This window comes from Pleurodeles waltl, chromosome 7, assembly GCF_031143425.1.
Source record: "Pleurodeles waltl isolate 20211129_DDA chromosome 7, aPleWal1.hap1.20221129, whole genome shotgun sequence".
NCBI lineage: Eukaryota > Metazoa > Chordata > Amphibia > Caudata > Salamandridae > Pleurodeles > Pleurodeles waltl.
The window spans coordinates 50,874,772-50,889,623 of NC_090446.1; the positions used below are offsets into that span (position 1 = coordinate 50,874,772).

The window sequence follows — 14,852 nt, forward strand, 5'->3', positions numbered from 1 at the left end:
AACAGGAACCTGCCGCCACAAGCACCGCTGCCAAGGACATCGCCACCACAAGCACCGCTGAGCAGGACACTGCCGCCACAAGCACCGCTGGCCCTTGAGCGCCAAGGACACTGATGCCACTAAATCCGTCACAAGCAGGATGAAGCACTCTGGGCACCAGACCCCCTCCAGAACCAGTGGAGATTCACATCCACTACCTCAGTCCTTGGCAGGATGAAGCACTCTGGGCACAAGGCCCCCTCCAGAACCAGTGGAGAGATACATGCACTACCTCTGTCCTTGGCAGGATGAAGCACTCTGGGCACAAGGCCCCCTCCAGAACCAGTGGAGATTCACATCCACTACCTCAGTCCTTGGCAGGATGAAGCACTCTGGGCACAAGGCCCCCTCCAGAACCAGTGGAGACTGTTATCCACTTGAGAGACTGTGGCTTTGCACCCCCCAGGATGGAACAGTGGGCAACCCACCAACTGTAGAGACTTGAGAGACTGTAGCTTTGCACTCCCAGGATTGAACAGTGGGCAACCCACCCACTTGGGAGACTTGAGAGACTGTGGCTTTGCACTCCCCAGGATTGAACAGTGGGCAACCCACCCACTGTAGAGACTTGAGAGACTGTGGCTTTGCACTCCCCAGGATTGAACAATGGGCAACCCACCCATTGTAGAGACTTGAGAGACTGTGGCTTTGCACTCCCTAAGATTGAACAGTGGGCATGTGGCCCCCTCATGAATTTGGCATTGTGCACTCAACCGGCTGAGGTGTCCCCCCTTTCCCTTCCCCCTGAGGTCCCTGTTTTATTGCTATCTGATGCCCCTGCAGTGTTCTCTCCGTCATGTTCGGGGATTGAGTGTGGGCCTCGCCCATGCCGTGTGGGCCCAGTGTTTCTGATAAATTTGGCTATATTTGTTGGTGTCTTGCTGTTGCTATTTTTTATGCGCAATGGCTGTGCCCCCGCAACAAGGAGGAATGAAAGCGCTCCCATCAGCACAGCTGTGTCATGAATGCATGATGCAGTATTTTGGAGCAACACTCCTGGAGCAATTGGAGTGTGACTGGTCTTTGTCATTCAGACCGGTTTTGCATTGTGTGCAGCCCATGTTTCGGTGCCTCTGGTGTCCTTACGAATAAGCACTGGAAATTTGTCTTTCTACATAACACTTACTTTCATTGGACGCTGATCTGTTGATGTTCTCGCTGAGGGCTCATTACCCGGCATGCGCTTTGAGGGTGCATTTGTTACGGGAAGCTACCTATGAGTTGCCCTTCCTGGAGGATGCAGCTCTTGACTCATCATTGAGCACACCACGGAATGCCGCCTTGGCTGAGGCTGAGGCTATGGAACACGATCGCTCCTTGGTTCTTCTTGGCAGTACCTTTCCATTTTTAACACCTGCTGAAGTGGAAGATTTCCTGTCCTCTATGGTCCCGAAATCGATTGGAACTTTTAAATAACTTTTGACTTTTCAAATTTGGTCTTTTTATGCCACATGTTCACGTTTTAAATTGTCCTTTTTATATGCTCATGTGTCCCTTCCACTTTTCATGATTGACATAGATTTTTATGATCTTTTACAGTATAGCTTAGGTTGGGCTTTAGTAGCATTCTATATGTAATTAGGCTTTTAACCACCTTCAACCGACAAGGGGAGGGTGCTGTGTAGCCATTTTAGCTATAGCTCCATGCACGTTATTTTAATATACTAGGCCTGCCGCTGTGCACTCTAACCTAGATATATTTTATTTAGCCTCATTTTATTATTGCTACAATAGCCACTTTTACGGTCTTGTTTTATTTTCTGTTTATCTAACTGTTTTGCCTAGGCCAGTACTATGTTCTAAAACAAGACATTCTTGCTTACTCTGTGCTTCTTTCAAGGCTACAGCAAGGTACATTGCTGGTGAACATGGTATAAGTTTAGTCTCCAACATTGGTAGAAAACATCTTTACGTAGGGACATTTTCTCAGAACATCAGCTGTTTTATTATAAAAACACTTTCCTGTCCCTTACACGTTAGAGGAAGATTCCAGCCAGAGAACCACGACTATATGCTGAATGCTTTGCTACAGATGCTAACGCAGACTACATGCCATTGCTCAGGTATGGGGGATGATGTCTTCCCAGGGGAACCTGAAGGGCAGATTTAGAGTGGAACATGCTGTTCTCTATTAAAACTTAGGTAGGAATTAGTCTATTGACTCTAGTGACAACATGGTAGTGTTATTTTAATGCTTTACTCTCTTTTTCACAATTCTAATCTTGTTTTGTTGTGTCGTCCTGGTTATTGCAGCTCACGCTTTGCTAAATAAGATGCACTTGCTTCATTAAAATCATAATCAAAACATATAGGGCCTGATTCTAACTTTGGAGGACGGTGTTAAACCGTCCCAAAAGTGGCGGATATACCACCTACCGTATTACGAGTTCCATAGGATATAATGGACTCGTAATACGGTAGGTGGTAAATCCGCCACTTTTGGGACGGTTTAACACCGTCCTCCAAAGTTAGAATCAGGCCCATACTGTCTCTGTTTGTCTTTGTATAAATTAGACTAATGTAACTGAGAGAAACGGATGAGACCTGAGTGACCACAGCTTCCCTGAGAAACCAATGATGTCATGCGCTCGGTAGCCCAGTCATCCCTGCCCTTGGGTAGAGGTGAGGCACTGCTAGTTAGCCGGAGCAAACCCGGATTGGAGCGACTGGTGTCACCTGCAGTGGGTCAGACTTAGTCAAAATACAGTAGTCTCATTAGAAAAATTAAAGCCTATGCAACAGGGTGACTTGAGGGGGTTTCACCAGGTTCTGTTACCCAGAATTCTTTGCAAACCTTAAAATTTGGCAAAAAAAACACTTTTTCCTCACATTTCGGTGATAGAAAGTTCTGGAATCTGAGAGGAGCCACTTTCACCCTCTTTCCCCCAAGTCTTCCAATAAAAATGCTACCTCACTTGTGTTGGTAGGCCTAGCGCCCGCAACAGGAAACGTCCCTAAATGCAACATGGACACATCACATTTTTCTATTGACAACTGACGGTTTTTGGGGAAAGTGCCTACCTGTGGATTTTGGTCTCTAGCTCAGCCGGCACCTAGGAAAACCTACCAAACCCATGCATTTTTCAAAACTAGACCCATAGGGGAATCCAGGATGGGGTAACCTGTGGCGCTCTCCCCAGGTTCCCTTACCCAAAATCCTTTGCAAACCTCAAAATTGGGCAAAAAAAACACTTTTTACACACATTTCGGTGACAGAAATTCTGGAATCTGAGAAGAGCCACAAATTTTCTTCCACCTAGCATTCCCCCAAGACTCCCAAAAAAATAGTACCTCACTTGTGTGGGTAGGCCTAGTGACTGTGACATGAAATACAACAATACAAAACATGGACACATCACATTTCCCCCAAAGAAAACTAGCCTGTTTTTTGCAAAGTGCCTAGCTGTGGATTTTGGGCTCTAGCTCATCCAGCACCCAGGAAAACCTACCAAACCTGGACATTTCTGAAAACTAGACACCTAGGGAAACCCAGGATGGGGTAACTTGTGGTGCTCTTACCAGGTTCTGTTACCCAGAATCCTTAGCAAACCTCAAAATTTAGCAAAAAGAAACACTTTTCCTTACATTTCGGTGATAGAAAGTTCTAGAATTTCCTTCCACCCAGCATTCCCCCAAGTCTCCCAACAAAAATGGTACCTCACTTGTGTAGGTAGGCCTAGTGCCTGTGACAGAAAATGCCCCAAAGCACAACATGGACACATCACGTTTTCCCAAAGAAAACTGACCTGTTTTTTGCCAAGTGTCTAGCTGTGGATTTTGGCCTCTGGCTCCTCCGGCACCTAGGAAAACCTACCAAACCTGGATATTTCTGTCTGAAAAGTAGACACCTAGGGGAACCTATGATGGGGTAACTTGTGGTGCTCCCACCATATTCTGTTACTCAGAATCCTGAGCAAACCTCAAAATTTGGCAGAAAAACACTTTTTCCTCACATTTCGGTACTGCCAAGTTCTGGAATCTGAGGGGAGCCATAGACTTATATCCACCCAGCCTTCCCCCAGGTCTCCAGATAAAAACAGTACCTCACATGTGTGGGTAGGCCTAGTGTCCCCAACAGGAAATGCCCCACGACACAATGTGGACACACCAAAATTATTCAATAGAAAACTACCTGTTTTTGCCGGGGTCACCTGCGTTTTTTGGTCCTAAGCTTAGCAGCCCATCTATGGAAACCTACCAAACCCAGACATTTCTGAAGACTAGACACCCAAGGAAATCCAGGGAGGTGTGACTTGCGTTGATCCCCCAGTGTTTTCTAACCCAGAATCCTCAGCAAACCTCAAATTTAGCTAAAAAATCATTTTTTTCCTAATTTCTGTGTGCAACCACTGCACCAGCACAAATTTCCTACCACCCAACGTTCTCCTCAGTCTCCTGATAAAAATGATACCTCCCTTGTGTAGGTGGGCTAAGTGCCTGTGACAGAGAAGAGCCAAAAATATGTCGAAATTGAGAGGGAACGAAAACGAGTCCAAAAGGGCAGTTTGAAAAAAAACATGGGGCAGAATTTTTATTGGTATAAATACAACAATGCTGGGTGGTCGAAATTTTGTGGATTCCTGCAGATTCCGGAAGGTTCCATCACAAAAATATGGGGAAAATGTATGATTTCAAGCAAAGTTGGAGGTTTGCAGGGCATTGTGGGTAGGAAAATGGTGCGGGTGCATGTGAAGCACACCACCCCAGACTCACCTGGGTGTTTAGTTTTCAGATGTGTCTAGGTCTCGTAGATTTTGCTACATGGCAGCATCCCAAAGACCAAGGAGGACGGAAATGGGCAAAATACAATTTACCCACCCAGGCCAGCGACCCTTGCCTAAGGGGTCGCTACCCTCTTGTAAAAAAAGTTAAACAAATGATCCCAGGTGCCTGGTGGCTTCTGCCCCTTCGGGGGGCAGAAAAGGCCTAATAAAAAATTGCCCCCCAGGGGAGAGACCCTTGCCAAAGGGGTCACTTCCCCTCATACATAAACACCTACAAAACAAAAATCCCTAGTGTCTAGTGGGTTTTTCTGCAGCTTACGATCGGGCTGCAGAAATGCTCAGAGAGAAATGAAAGGAAAGGGAATGGCCTTTCCTTTCCTTTCATACCACTCTGCCTGCCCCCACCCCCTGATCGTAAAAGAAATACTTTCATTTCTCTTCCGATGGCGTGCTGACGTCTTCAGACATCACTGGGGGCTGGAGGTGCAAGGGGAAGTGATTCCCCTTCCATCCCTGCACTGGGGGATGTGGGTGGGAGGCCCACAGGGGGGACCACTTCCCCTATGCTCCAGTGTCTGGACATAATGGTTGCATCCTCGGCAAAGGAGCACTGTGCTGTGGGACAAAACCATTACCAGCATACAAGTGGTTAAAGGAGAGATTTCCCCATGCACTCCGTTAACTCATACTTGATGAGAGCCATATAAAACACTTTGTCATGGCCCTCTCTTGAAGTAACTGCTGTAATATAAATCCACTCATAATAATATCCATCTTCAGCCCTAGTGCAACCCTCCAAAGGAAAGAAACAATTTTGAGAACCCCGTAAAGGCACACAGGCCCATATTTATACTTTTTTAGCATCTCATTTGCGTAATTTTTTTACGCAAAAGCAAATCAAACTTATAAAATACAATTATATTTTGTAAGTTTGCAACGCTTTTGGGTCAAAACATTATGCAAATGCGGCACTAATAAAGTATAAATATGGGCCATAATATGTATAAATTATGTATAGAAAAACAAAGACAGGAGAAGTAAGGGAAGCTCTAACCTCTCTGTACATCTTTATGTATGTCCTCTGGTTTCTTCTTCTCCTTGAACTGCAATGCTGTGTATCTCTCCTCATCCGCCATAGTTGAGTTTCTAAACCTGGCCTTCTGAACAGAGCAGCTGATCTTGAGTGGAAACTCACAGAGCTGCTAAACTGCGTCTCTGCTTTTCGTCCCCTGCACAGGAACCGGAAACCACCAGCCCATGGACTGTAGATGCCGGATAGTGTAGTTCTAACCACAATTCTCTGAACAACTAGTGATAGCAATCAAGCAGTAGAGGTTTAAAACTTGAAATATTCATGTTTTGTGTTTATACCTTTTCTGAAAGAAGTACCCAGGCCTTGGCCCAGCCTATCCTAAAATGGAATGCCCAGGGATGAGTCACTTTAGTTACATAAGGTTCATTTTTACACCCTGAGGGTTCAGAGAGAGTAGAGATGAGCACCATAGTGTAACTAACACAGAAGCTGCTTTTAACTCTAGGTAGATTTACTCACATTAAACAAATCAGGTATTTCGAACATTTTCAGATTGAAAACCTGTCATTATCCACTGACAATTCTATATGTTTGACACCAAAATGCCTGAAAGACTTCTTGTAATGTCCTAATAGGAAATATTGGATGGATAAAGGTTGATTTACAAATTTGACCCTGGCCTGCTGTTCACAACAGACTACAGAGACACATTTCCACTACCCATGGGGGTGGCTCAATGCAGTAAGCAAGTTACAGCAGGTAAAGCCCTTTTTAATGTACTTGCTGTGGTGTCTTGGTGTTAGAAATTATTTATGGAATGACGTTAGCCAGCGCTGCAGCCTGGTTAGCATCAAAATAAATGACGATAACCGGGCAGCGGAGGCGAAGGGAAGACTGGGGGTTGTGCGCCAAAGAATGGTGCAAGTCAGAGTAGAGTAAAAGAAATTGGCTGTAACCCAGCTAGCGCCATTTTTTGACACACAACCCCCATGGAAATGACTCCTGTCTTAGCAAAGACAGGAGTCATGCCCCCCTGCCCATGGCCATTGGGCACAGTGGCATGTAAGGGGGCCCAAGTTAGGCCCCCCTATGCCACTTAAAAAAAGGAAAAAAACATTATATTACCTGCACTTACCTGCACTCACCATGGATGGGTCCCCCCCATCCATGGGTGTCCTCCTGGGGTGGGCGACGGTGGCAGGGGGTGTCCCTGGGTGCAGGGAAGGGCACCTGTGGACTGCTTCCATGGTTTCCCACAATTGGAAATGATCCCACAGGTCCCTCAACGCCTGCCCTGCACCAGGTGTTAATAAACGGCACAAATCCGGCTGTGTGCCTCATTTTGAGGCCCGCCTCCTCCTGTGCGTCATTTTGACGCTGGAGGATAAATAAGGTGCACATGCCTTAAAGTAATTTTTGCCATGGGAATGCCTACCTTGCCTGTCATTAGCGCAAGGTTGGTTTTCACATAGAAAAAATGACTCAAATTGCATAACTTTGGGCCAAGAAGGGCCTAGCGCCAACGTATAAATATAGAGTTAAATTTGCACCGAATTAGAGTAAAAAAATGATGCAAATACTTCGCAAACAGATTATAAATATGGGCTGAAGTGTGTAAAGTATTTGTGCGACACACAGAAACACAATGGAAATACCACAAAAAAGACTACCCAAAGGATAAGAAACATAGATTATTATATTCTGAAAACAACAAGACCAAAGTGACAAAGATATAATAAATACAAGTCAAGCTATGAATTATAGAAGAAAAGTGTAAAAATAGAGATTAGAAGCAAATAGCGTTTTAGGGGTTACTTGAGGTCACGCTGGACCGGGGGAAAAGTCAACAGTTCAAGCTGACTGCAATGGAGCATAGGCTGGGTACAGGAGCCATGCAGGCCCGAGGAACCTTGATCCTTGTCTCAAACATGAGCTGCAGGGTTGATTCACAGTCAAGGAGATGCGTTGATTTTTCACACGCATTGATTGTGACGTCTCGGTTTCTGAAGATGAGTTTTGAAGCCACGAAGCACTGATTCCAAAGGCAACGCACTGGGTTTCTCAATGATGTTGAAGGGATGCCTCAATCATCCTTTAGCAGTGCTGCATCAATGCCAGTGTGCCAGGTTTCTTCAGATGTATCAAAGCAATGCATGGATCTTCATTCTGTGATTACAGCACCATGTCGGTTGATGCAGCGGTTCCGGAGATGCTGCTCTGGCCCCAAAATGCATACGCCTATTCTGCTCCTACAATAGGGTCGATTTCCAAGTTGCTGCTTCCAGCAGGCAGGAGATGCGTTGATTTCACTGGTGCGAGTATCTGGATCCACTTCCAAGGAACCAGGCGCTGAGCAGGGGGAGAAAATGTGATGTGATGTTCAGGGGAGACACACATGCATGTTAGCACTAGTCTGCAGTGGTAAAGTGCTCAGAGTCCTAAGGCCAACAAAAAGAAGGAGCAAAGAGAGAAAATGAAAAGCAAAAGGTTTGGGCGATGACCACTCTAAGGATGCCAGTTCTAACACTTGGTTAAAAACATCTCTTTCTCCTGAGAGTGAACTATCTACTTTATATCTATGCTAACACTACTGCTGCCCAATCAAATGTCTTTAAAGAAAGAAAAAAAAAGGGAGCCGAGGTGGAGCCAAAGCCCTTCTTGCTGTACTGTTTTTTGAGTAATCTGTTTTAGTGATTAAATGAGAATTATTTTACTGGAACTTCCACTACTGAATACCATGGACCCTAAATATAACAACACAAATAATGAAGTAAAACATTTCAAGAAGGTCAGTATATATAGGTAAACACAGGTTTACTGCAGTTAACTCCTCATATATCTAACTTGATGAATTGTATACCTTCAAGGTATGAAGATGTGGATTCAAGAATAGTACATCTATACATATTTGTAATCTCTTACCTTATCAATATTTTGGTCCTCAATATTCTTGCCACAATGTTTTGGCCCCATGATATTTTCTTCCTTGCTATTCTATCATTCAACCCTGGCAAACAGATAAAGCTGTCCCATTCCTAAAGATGACACTTCTGTCAATTACATTACACAATACTTTTTGGTTCCTGGCACCATAATAGTTAGGAAAAGGGAACACAGTGTTCAAATCATGAGGGTGGCTTGGCCTAAACTATCTACAAAAAATAACTTTGATTTACTCACACAGCTGCAACTTTAGTTCAATCAAAACAAATCTAAATAAAGGCCCTCATTATGAAGAAGGCTGTAAACACCGCTCTTCCGGCGGTGGCGGCAAAAACCTCCAGCAGAGGAGCGGTCCGGACCACCAAATAATGAACCAACTGAAACACAGGCATCCTGAAAACCACCCACCGCCAGTAGAGGAGTGCTGACATCGATGGCAGAGTCTGCCCACAGGCCGACGGAAAGGCCCAACCCGCCCAGCAAATAATGAACCACTAGACCGCCGTCAGTTCCGGGGCGGGAACCACCACCACGCAAAGCCAGGCGGAAACGAACCCAATATAAGGAAACACTCACTGGAGGCTCACACAACACGCCAAAGCCGACATGGATAGAAACCTGCAGATCATGCCAGCCCTGCACCTCACCATATACCTCCACGACCGAGACCACCGACGAAGACAACGACGGTAAGTACCGCAACCTAGGAAACACGGGAGGAAAGGGCACAGTTACATACCCACTCACCCCACCCACCCTGCAATGCTCCCACAACCCTTCACAACAGCACAACCCTTAAATCCTACAGCAAGAGGTACTTACCCGACACAAGGCAAATCCAACCTGACCAAAGTACATACAAATGCCCCACACCCACAAACAATGAAACAAGGGACCAGAGTGTGCCGCCAAAACACAGGCCACACATAAACTTTACTATTTTTTTTATTTTTTATCTGTGTATTAAACGTAATTCAGAAGCAACAGTACCTTCCACTTAGTTTAGTAAGAGAATAAACATCTTCTCTTCTCGTGTACATCCACGCGTATTTGTAATTTTTGTACAATACGGTTACATGTAACTTAAAATTGTGTAACTTGTAACAATAGTCATATCAATTATTATGCTTAGGTATATATAGTGGCGTCATGAATAATAGCGGTAACATTAGGCTGTAGAGGCAAGAGAGGTATCTTTACATGTGTATAATGTGATTAGTAGTAGTGTCAGGTCAGGGCTAACGGGTTAGTAGCACGCAATCTTGTCACCCAGATTCTCATCTGGATGAAGCTTTGCTTATTACTTGCTTTTATGTTTTGGTATGAGGGATCAGATGTTATAACACTGAGTGTCGAACAGGGGATCCCGTTTCGAATGCCTAGCGTCTCAGGGAGGGTACATAACATCTCTGGTTTCTATTTTTACTACAAAGAGATCCCAGTTTTCAGCACCCTCTTGTATCTGACCCTTATATTGCAATTGTCGTAATGTGTGAGCCTCTGCTAGTGTGCAGCTGTACAGGTCTCTAAGCCAGGCGGAGTAAGGAGGGGAATTTGGGGCCTTTCAGTGTGTGGCAATCAAACGGTTGTATATCACGAATGCAAGGTCTATAAACTTGTGAATGTGTTTGTCTCCCTTGACTGATGCCGTATACTTAACAAGCAGGATTCCGGGGTGAGTGCAAGCGCGTGAGATACTATGGCCCTCATTCTGACCCTGGCGGTCGGTGATAAAGCGGCGGCCAAGCCGCCAACAGGCCGGCGGTCTAAAATATGCAATTCTGACCCTGGCGGGAACCGCCAACACAGCCCGCCAACTTAACACTCCGACCGCCACGGCGGTACAAACAAACAGCGCGGCGGTTCCCGCCAACAGCCCGGCGGCAGACAAAGTACCGCCCACCCTATTACGACCCACCAATCTGCCACCTTTTCCGGGGCGGGAGCACCGCCGATAAGAACACGGCGGAAACAGACTACGAACGGGAAAACGCTCACCTCTACGCACTCCACGCGAGATTCCGGCAGTATGGAGCCAGAGTTGCAGGTCATCCCCGCACTCCTATTCCTGCTCATCTACCAGGAGCACGCCCGGCGGCGCGGAAGACATCGGTGAGTACTGCACCTACGACACAGGGGAGGGAAAAGATTACCGGCACACACCCACCCACCCACACCCACTACAACACACACATCAATGCATTCCCACAGATCACTGTCACAACCCACAAACCACCCCCCTCCGAAATAATGCAAAGACCAAAAGAAGAGATCATAAACGGGCAGATATATTGAAATATGTACACCAGTAATCCAAATAAATAAATAAACTATGTACAAAATATATACAGCTACTAAATGTAGTCCAACCACTGTCCGTGGATCACAGGGGTCCCGTGCAAAGGGGCAAGGCCCAGTCCCACGACAAGAACTCCACGGAGAGAACACTGCAGGGGCATCTGAAAGAAAATAGGACAGGCACCTCAGGGGGAAGGGAAGGGGGGCACCTCAGCCACTTGAGTACACGACGCCAGATCCACGAGGGGACTCCATGACCACTGGCCCATCCTGGGGAGAGCAAAGCCACAGTCCAAACAGTCCATACAGTGGGTGGCCTGCCCACTGGCCCATCCTGGGGAGAGCAAAGCCACAGTCCAAACAGTCCATACAGTGGGTGGCCTGCCCACTGGGCCATCCTGGGGAGAGCAAAGCCACAGTCCATACAGTCCATACAGTGGGTGGCCTGCCCACTGGGCCATCCTGGGGAGTGCAAAGCCACAGTCCATACAGTCCATACAGTGGGTGGCCTGCCCACTGGGCCATCCTGGGGAGAGCAAAGCCACAGTCCATACAGTCCATACAGTGGGTGGCCTGCCCACTGGGCCATCCTGGGGAGTGCAAAGCCACAGTCCATACAGTCCATACAGTGGGTGGCCTGCCCACTGGGCCATCCTGGGGAGAGCAAAGCCACAGTCCATACAGTCCATACAGTGGGTGGTCTGCCCACTGGGCCATCCTGGGGAGAGCAAAGCCACAGTCCATACAGTCCATACAGTGGGTGGCCTGCCCACTGGGCCATCCTGGGGAGAGCAAAGCCACAGTCCATACAGTCCATAACAGACCCCACTGCCACTGGAGGAGGCAAGTTGGCCAGAGGACATCCTGCAGCCCTGCCCGAGATAGATCCTGCCCTGCCACGTCTGCCAAAGGGCCAGCGGTTCTTGCCCTGAAGGGCCCAGTTCAGCGGTTCTTGAGACGGCGGGGCCCAGTTCAGCGGGTCTTGAGACGGCGGGGCCCAGCGGAGCGGTTCTTGCCCTGAAGGGCCCAGTTCAGCGGTTCTTGAGACGGCGGGGCCCAGTTTCAGCGGTTCTTGAGACGGCGGGGCCCAGCGGAGCGGTTCTTGCCCTGAAGGGCCCAGTTCAGCGGTTCTTGAGACGGCGGGGCCCAGTTTCAGCGGTTCTTGAGACGGCGGGGCCCAGTTCAGCGGTTCTTGAGACGGCGGGGCCCAGTTCAGCGGTTCTTGAGACGGCGGGGCCCAGTTCAGCGGTTCTTGAGACGGCGGGGCCCAGCGGAGCGGTTCTTGCCCTGAAGGGCCCAGTTCAGCGGTTCTTGAGACGGCGGTGCCCAGCGGAGCGGGGCGTGAGACGGCGGCCGGTCTATGGCCAACTGCTAATTGCCTGGTGGTGCCCTCCTGGGCAGCGGGGATGGTGCTCCTTCACTGCCCACCTGGGCTGTGGGTGGTGGGGCCCTCCTGGCCAGCTGGGCTGGGTCCTCCCTGGGCAGCGGCTATGGGGGTGGTGCGCTCTCCCGGGGCAGCTGTGCCGGTTCCTCCCGGGGCAGCGGCTATGGGGGTTGTGGGCTCCTCCTGGGCAGCAGGCCTGCTGCCTGACCTCTCCGACTTGCTGCCCTTGCCCTCCTTAGTCGTGGGCCTGTGTCCCTTTCCTCCCTTTGGAGCTGTGGCTGGTGACTGTCTCTGGGTGGTGTCCGGGGGGGATGTAGAAGGCGGGCTCCTGCGGCGCCCCTTCCGCCATCTGCTCCTCTTCCCAGGGGGTGGGCTGGCTGTCCCCTTGCTGCTGGGCGAAGATCCAGACATGCGGGCTGGCGGGCTCCAATACCCCTGCACCCTTGTCAAGGGGGCTGCAGGGCTGGTGGTGGCTGAGGTGCTCTTCTTACCCCGACGAGAAGGAGGGGGGGGGGCTCAGGGTCAGGAAAGAAGTTAGTAGTGGCGAGGAAGAGCTTCTTGGGACAATGGAGAGTGGTAGGTACAGTGGGAATGGGAGTGGAGGGAGAGGATGTGGTTGTAGGTGAGTCACGTTTGCTGTCTTTGGGTGCAGGTGCAGAAGGGATAGGCTGTCGTGAGGTGGATGGCTGTTGGGTGGGTGGGTGGCTGCGTTTGTGTGGTGTGGAAGAGGGGGTGACAGACACAGTGGGAGAGGACACAGGGGACGTGTAAATGGCAGTGGGGGTGGTGACTGCACGTGTGCGGACTGGAGTGGAGGGTGTGCTGGTGATGGAAACACTGGCTGATGGTGAGGTGAATGGAGGTGTGAGTGTAGACGTCACAGGGAGGGAGGAGGGAGACGAGGAGGTGGGGGTCACAGAGGTGGTAGTGACTGTTGGCATGTCTGCATCGGAATGTTGCGTGTGTGAATGTCTGCGTGATCTGTGGTGCTTATGTTTGGATGAGCTTCTCTTGGGTGTTGAGGTGTGTGCAGGCTGGTCTGATGGTGTGGGTGGGACAGGCAGAGGAACAGGAGACTGGGAGGAGGGAGTTAGTAGAGGCAGGCAGGAGACAGGGACAATGGCTGCCGTCAGTGCTGAGGCCAGAGCCTGGAACGATCGCTGATGGGCAGCCTGACCCGAATGAATGCCCTCCAGGTACGCATTGCTGCGATGAACCTCCCTCTCCACCCCCTGGATGGCATTCAAAAGGGTAGTCTGCCCAACAATGAGCGTTCGGAGGAGGTCAATGACCTCCTCACTGAGGGCAGCGGGGGTAACAGGGGCAGGGCCTGAGGTGCCTGGGGCGAAGGAGATGCCCGGCTTCCTGGCAGAGCGGGCACGGGGCGAACGCTGAGGGGCTGCTGGGAGGGCGGAGATGGTGCGCTGGGTGGCGGCTGTACCTGTAATGGCGGGGGGCACGGATGGTGCCACCCCCGCAAGGGAGCCCCCTTCCGAGGACGTGTCCGTGTCGCTGCAGGGTCCAGTCGTCCCCGTCGTGGAGCTCCCCTCGCCCTCCGTCTCACTGGTCCAGTCTGACTCTGTGGCATGGCCCTCCTGGGCCATGTGAGATGCAGCTCCCTCCTGCCCCGATGCCACTTCTCCTCCGCCTGATGATGCTGATGCACACAAGCACAGAAAGACAAACAAAAAGGGGGGGGGGAGAGAGAAATAAAGGCATATTGATTACATGGATCTCCGGTACAGTTAGCGGACATTACAGACACAGATGCCCCCTGCACTAAGTTGCGCACTTGGGGTCCGCTACGCATTCCGTGGAACATGCCCTACACGCCTAGAGTTGACAACTGCACCCATGGATGACACGGCCCAGGGATGGCTGTACTGACAAACTACTGAGGGTGGTGGCTGGGGACACAGGGGCTTACGGGGGTGCCCAGCCTACAGATATCGCCCTGGCCTAGGGGGACCCACAGCCCTCCTCCCCCACCCAGACACCTCCACTGCGCGACAACAGAGTAGATAATGCTTGGACTCACCCCCTTGTGTCTGCTGTGCTGCCCTCACGCGCCCATCCAAATCAGGGTAGGCCACCGCCAGGATCCGGAACATCAGGGGACTCAGTTGACGGCAGGCACCCCGCCTACGTTGGGAGGCCATCCCCAGCAGAGACTCGGCGATCTTCTTGGTCCCGCGGCGGATGTCCTCCCACCTCTTGCGGCAGTGGGTGCCCCGTCGATGGTGGACCCCCAGGGTCCGGACTTCCTTGGCGATGGCACGCCAAATCCCGATCTTCTCATGGGCGCGGACCTATGTGACACGTACAGGGAGGGAGAAATACCACGTTCAAGTTTGTCAGCATTTTCCTTGCCAGTGGCCCAACGCCCCCCATCCCCGCCAGGCCCCCCGCCAGGCCCAACATGCCCCCCATC

General features: G+C 49.9%; 1 protein-coding gene across 2 annotated transcripts in view; it reads right to left on the reverse strand.

The window, feature by feature from the left end:
* The window catches only part of LOC138247172 (killer cell lectin-like receptor subfamily B member 1B allele A), an 87,485-nt gene extending 81,498 nt beyond the window's left edge, over positions 1-5,987 (reverse strand). For both annotated transcript variants that reach the window (XM_069201914.1, XM_069201913.1), the window contains exon 1: positions 5,818-5,987. In XM_069201914.1, coding sequence (XP_069058015.1) covers positions 5,818-5,899 — 82 coding nt within the window. In that variant the 5' untranslated portion in view covers positions 5,900-5,987. The remainder of the gene's footprint in view (positions 1-5,817) is intronic.
* Positions 5,988-14,852: the final 8,865 nt, after the last annotated feature.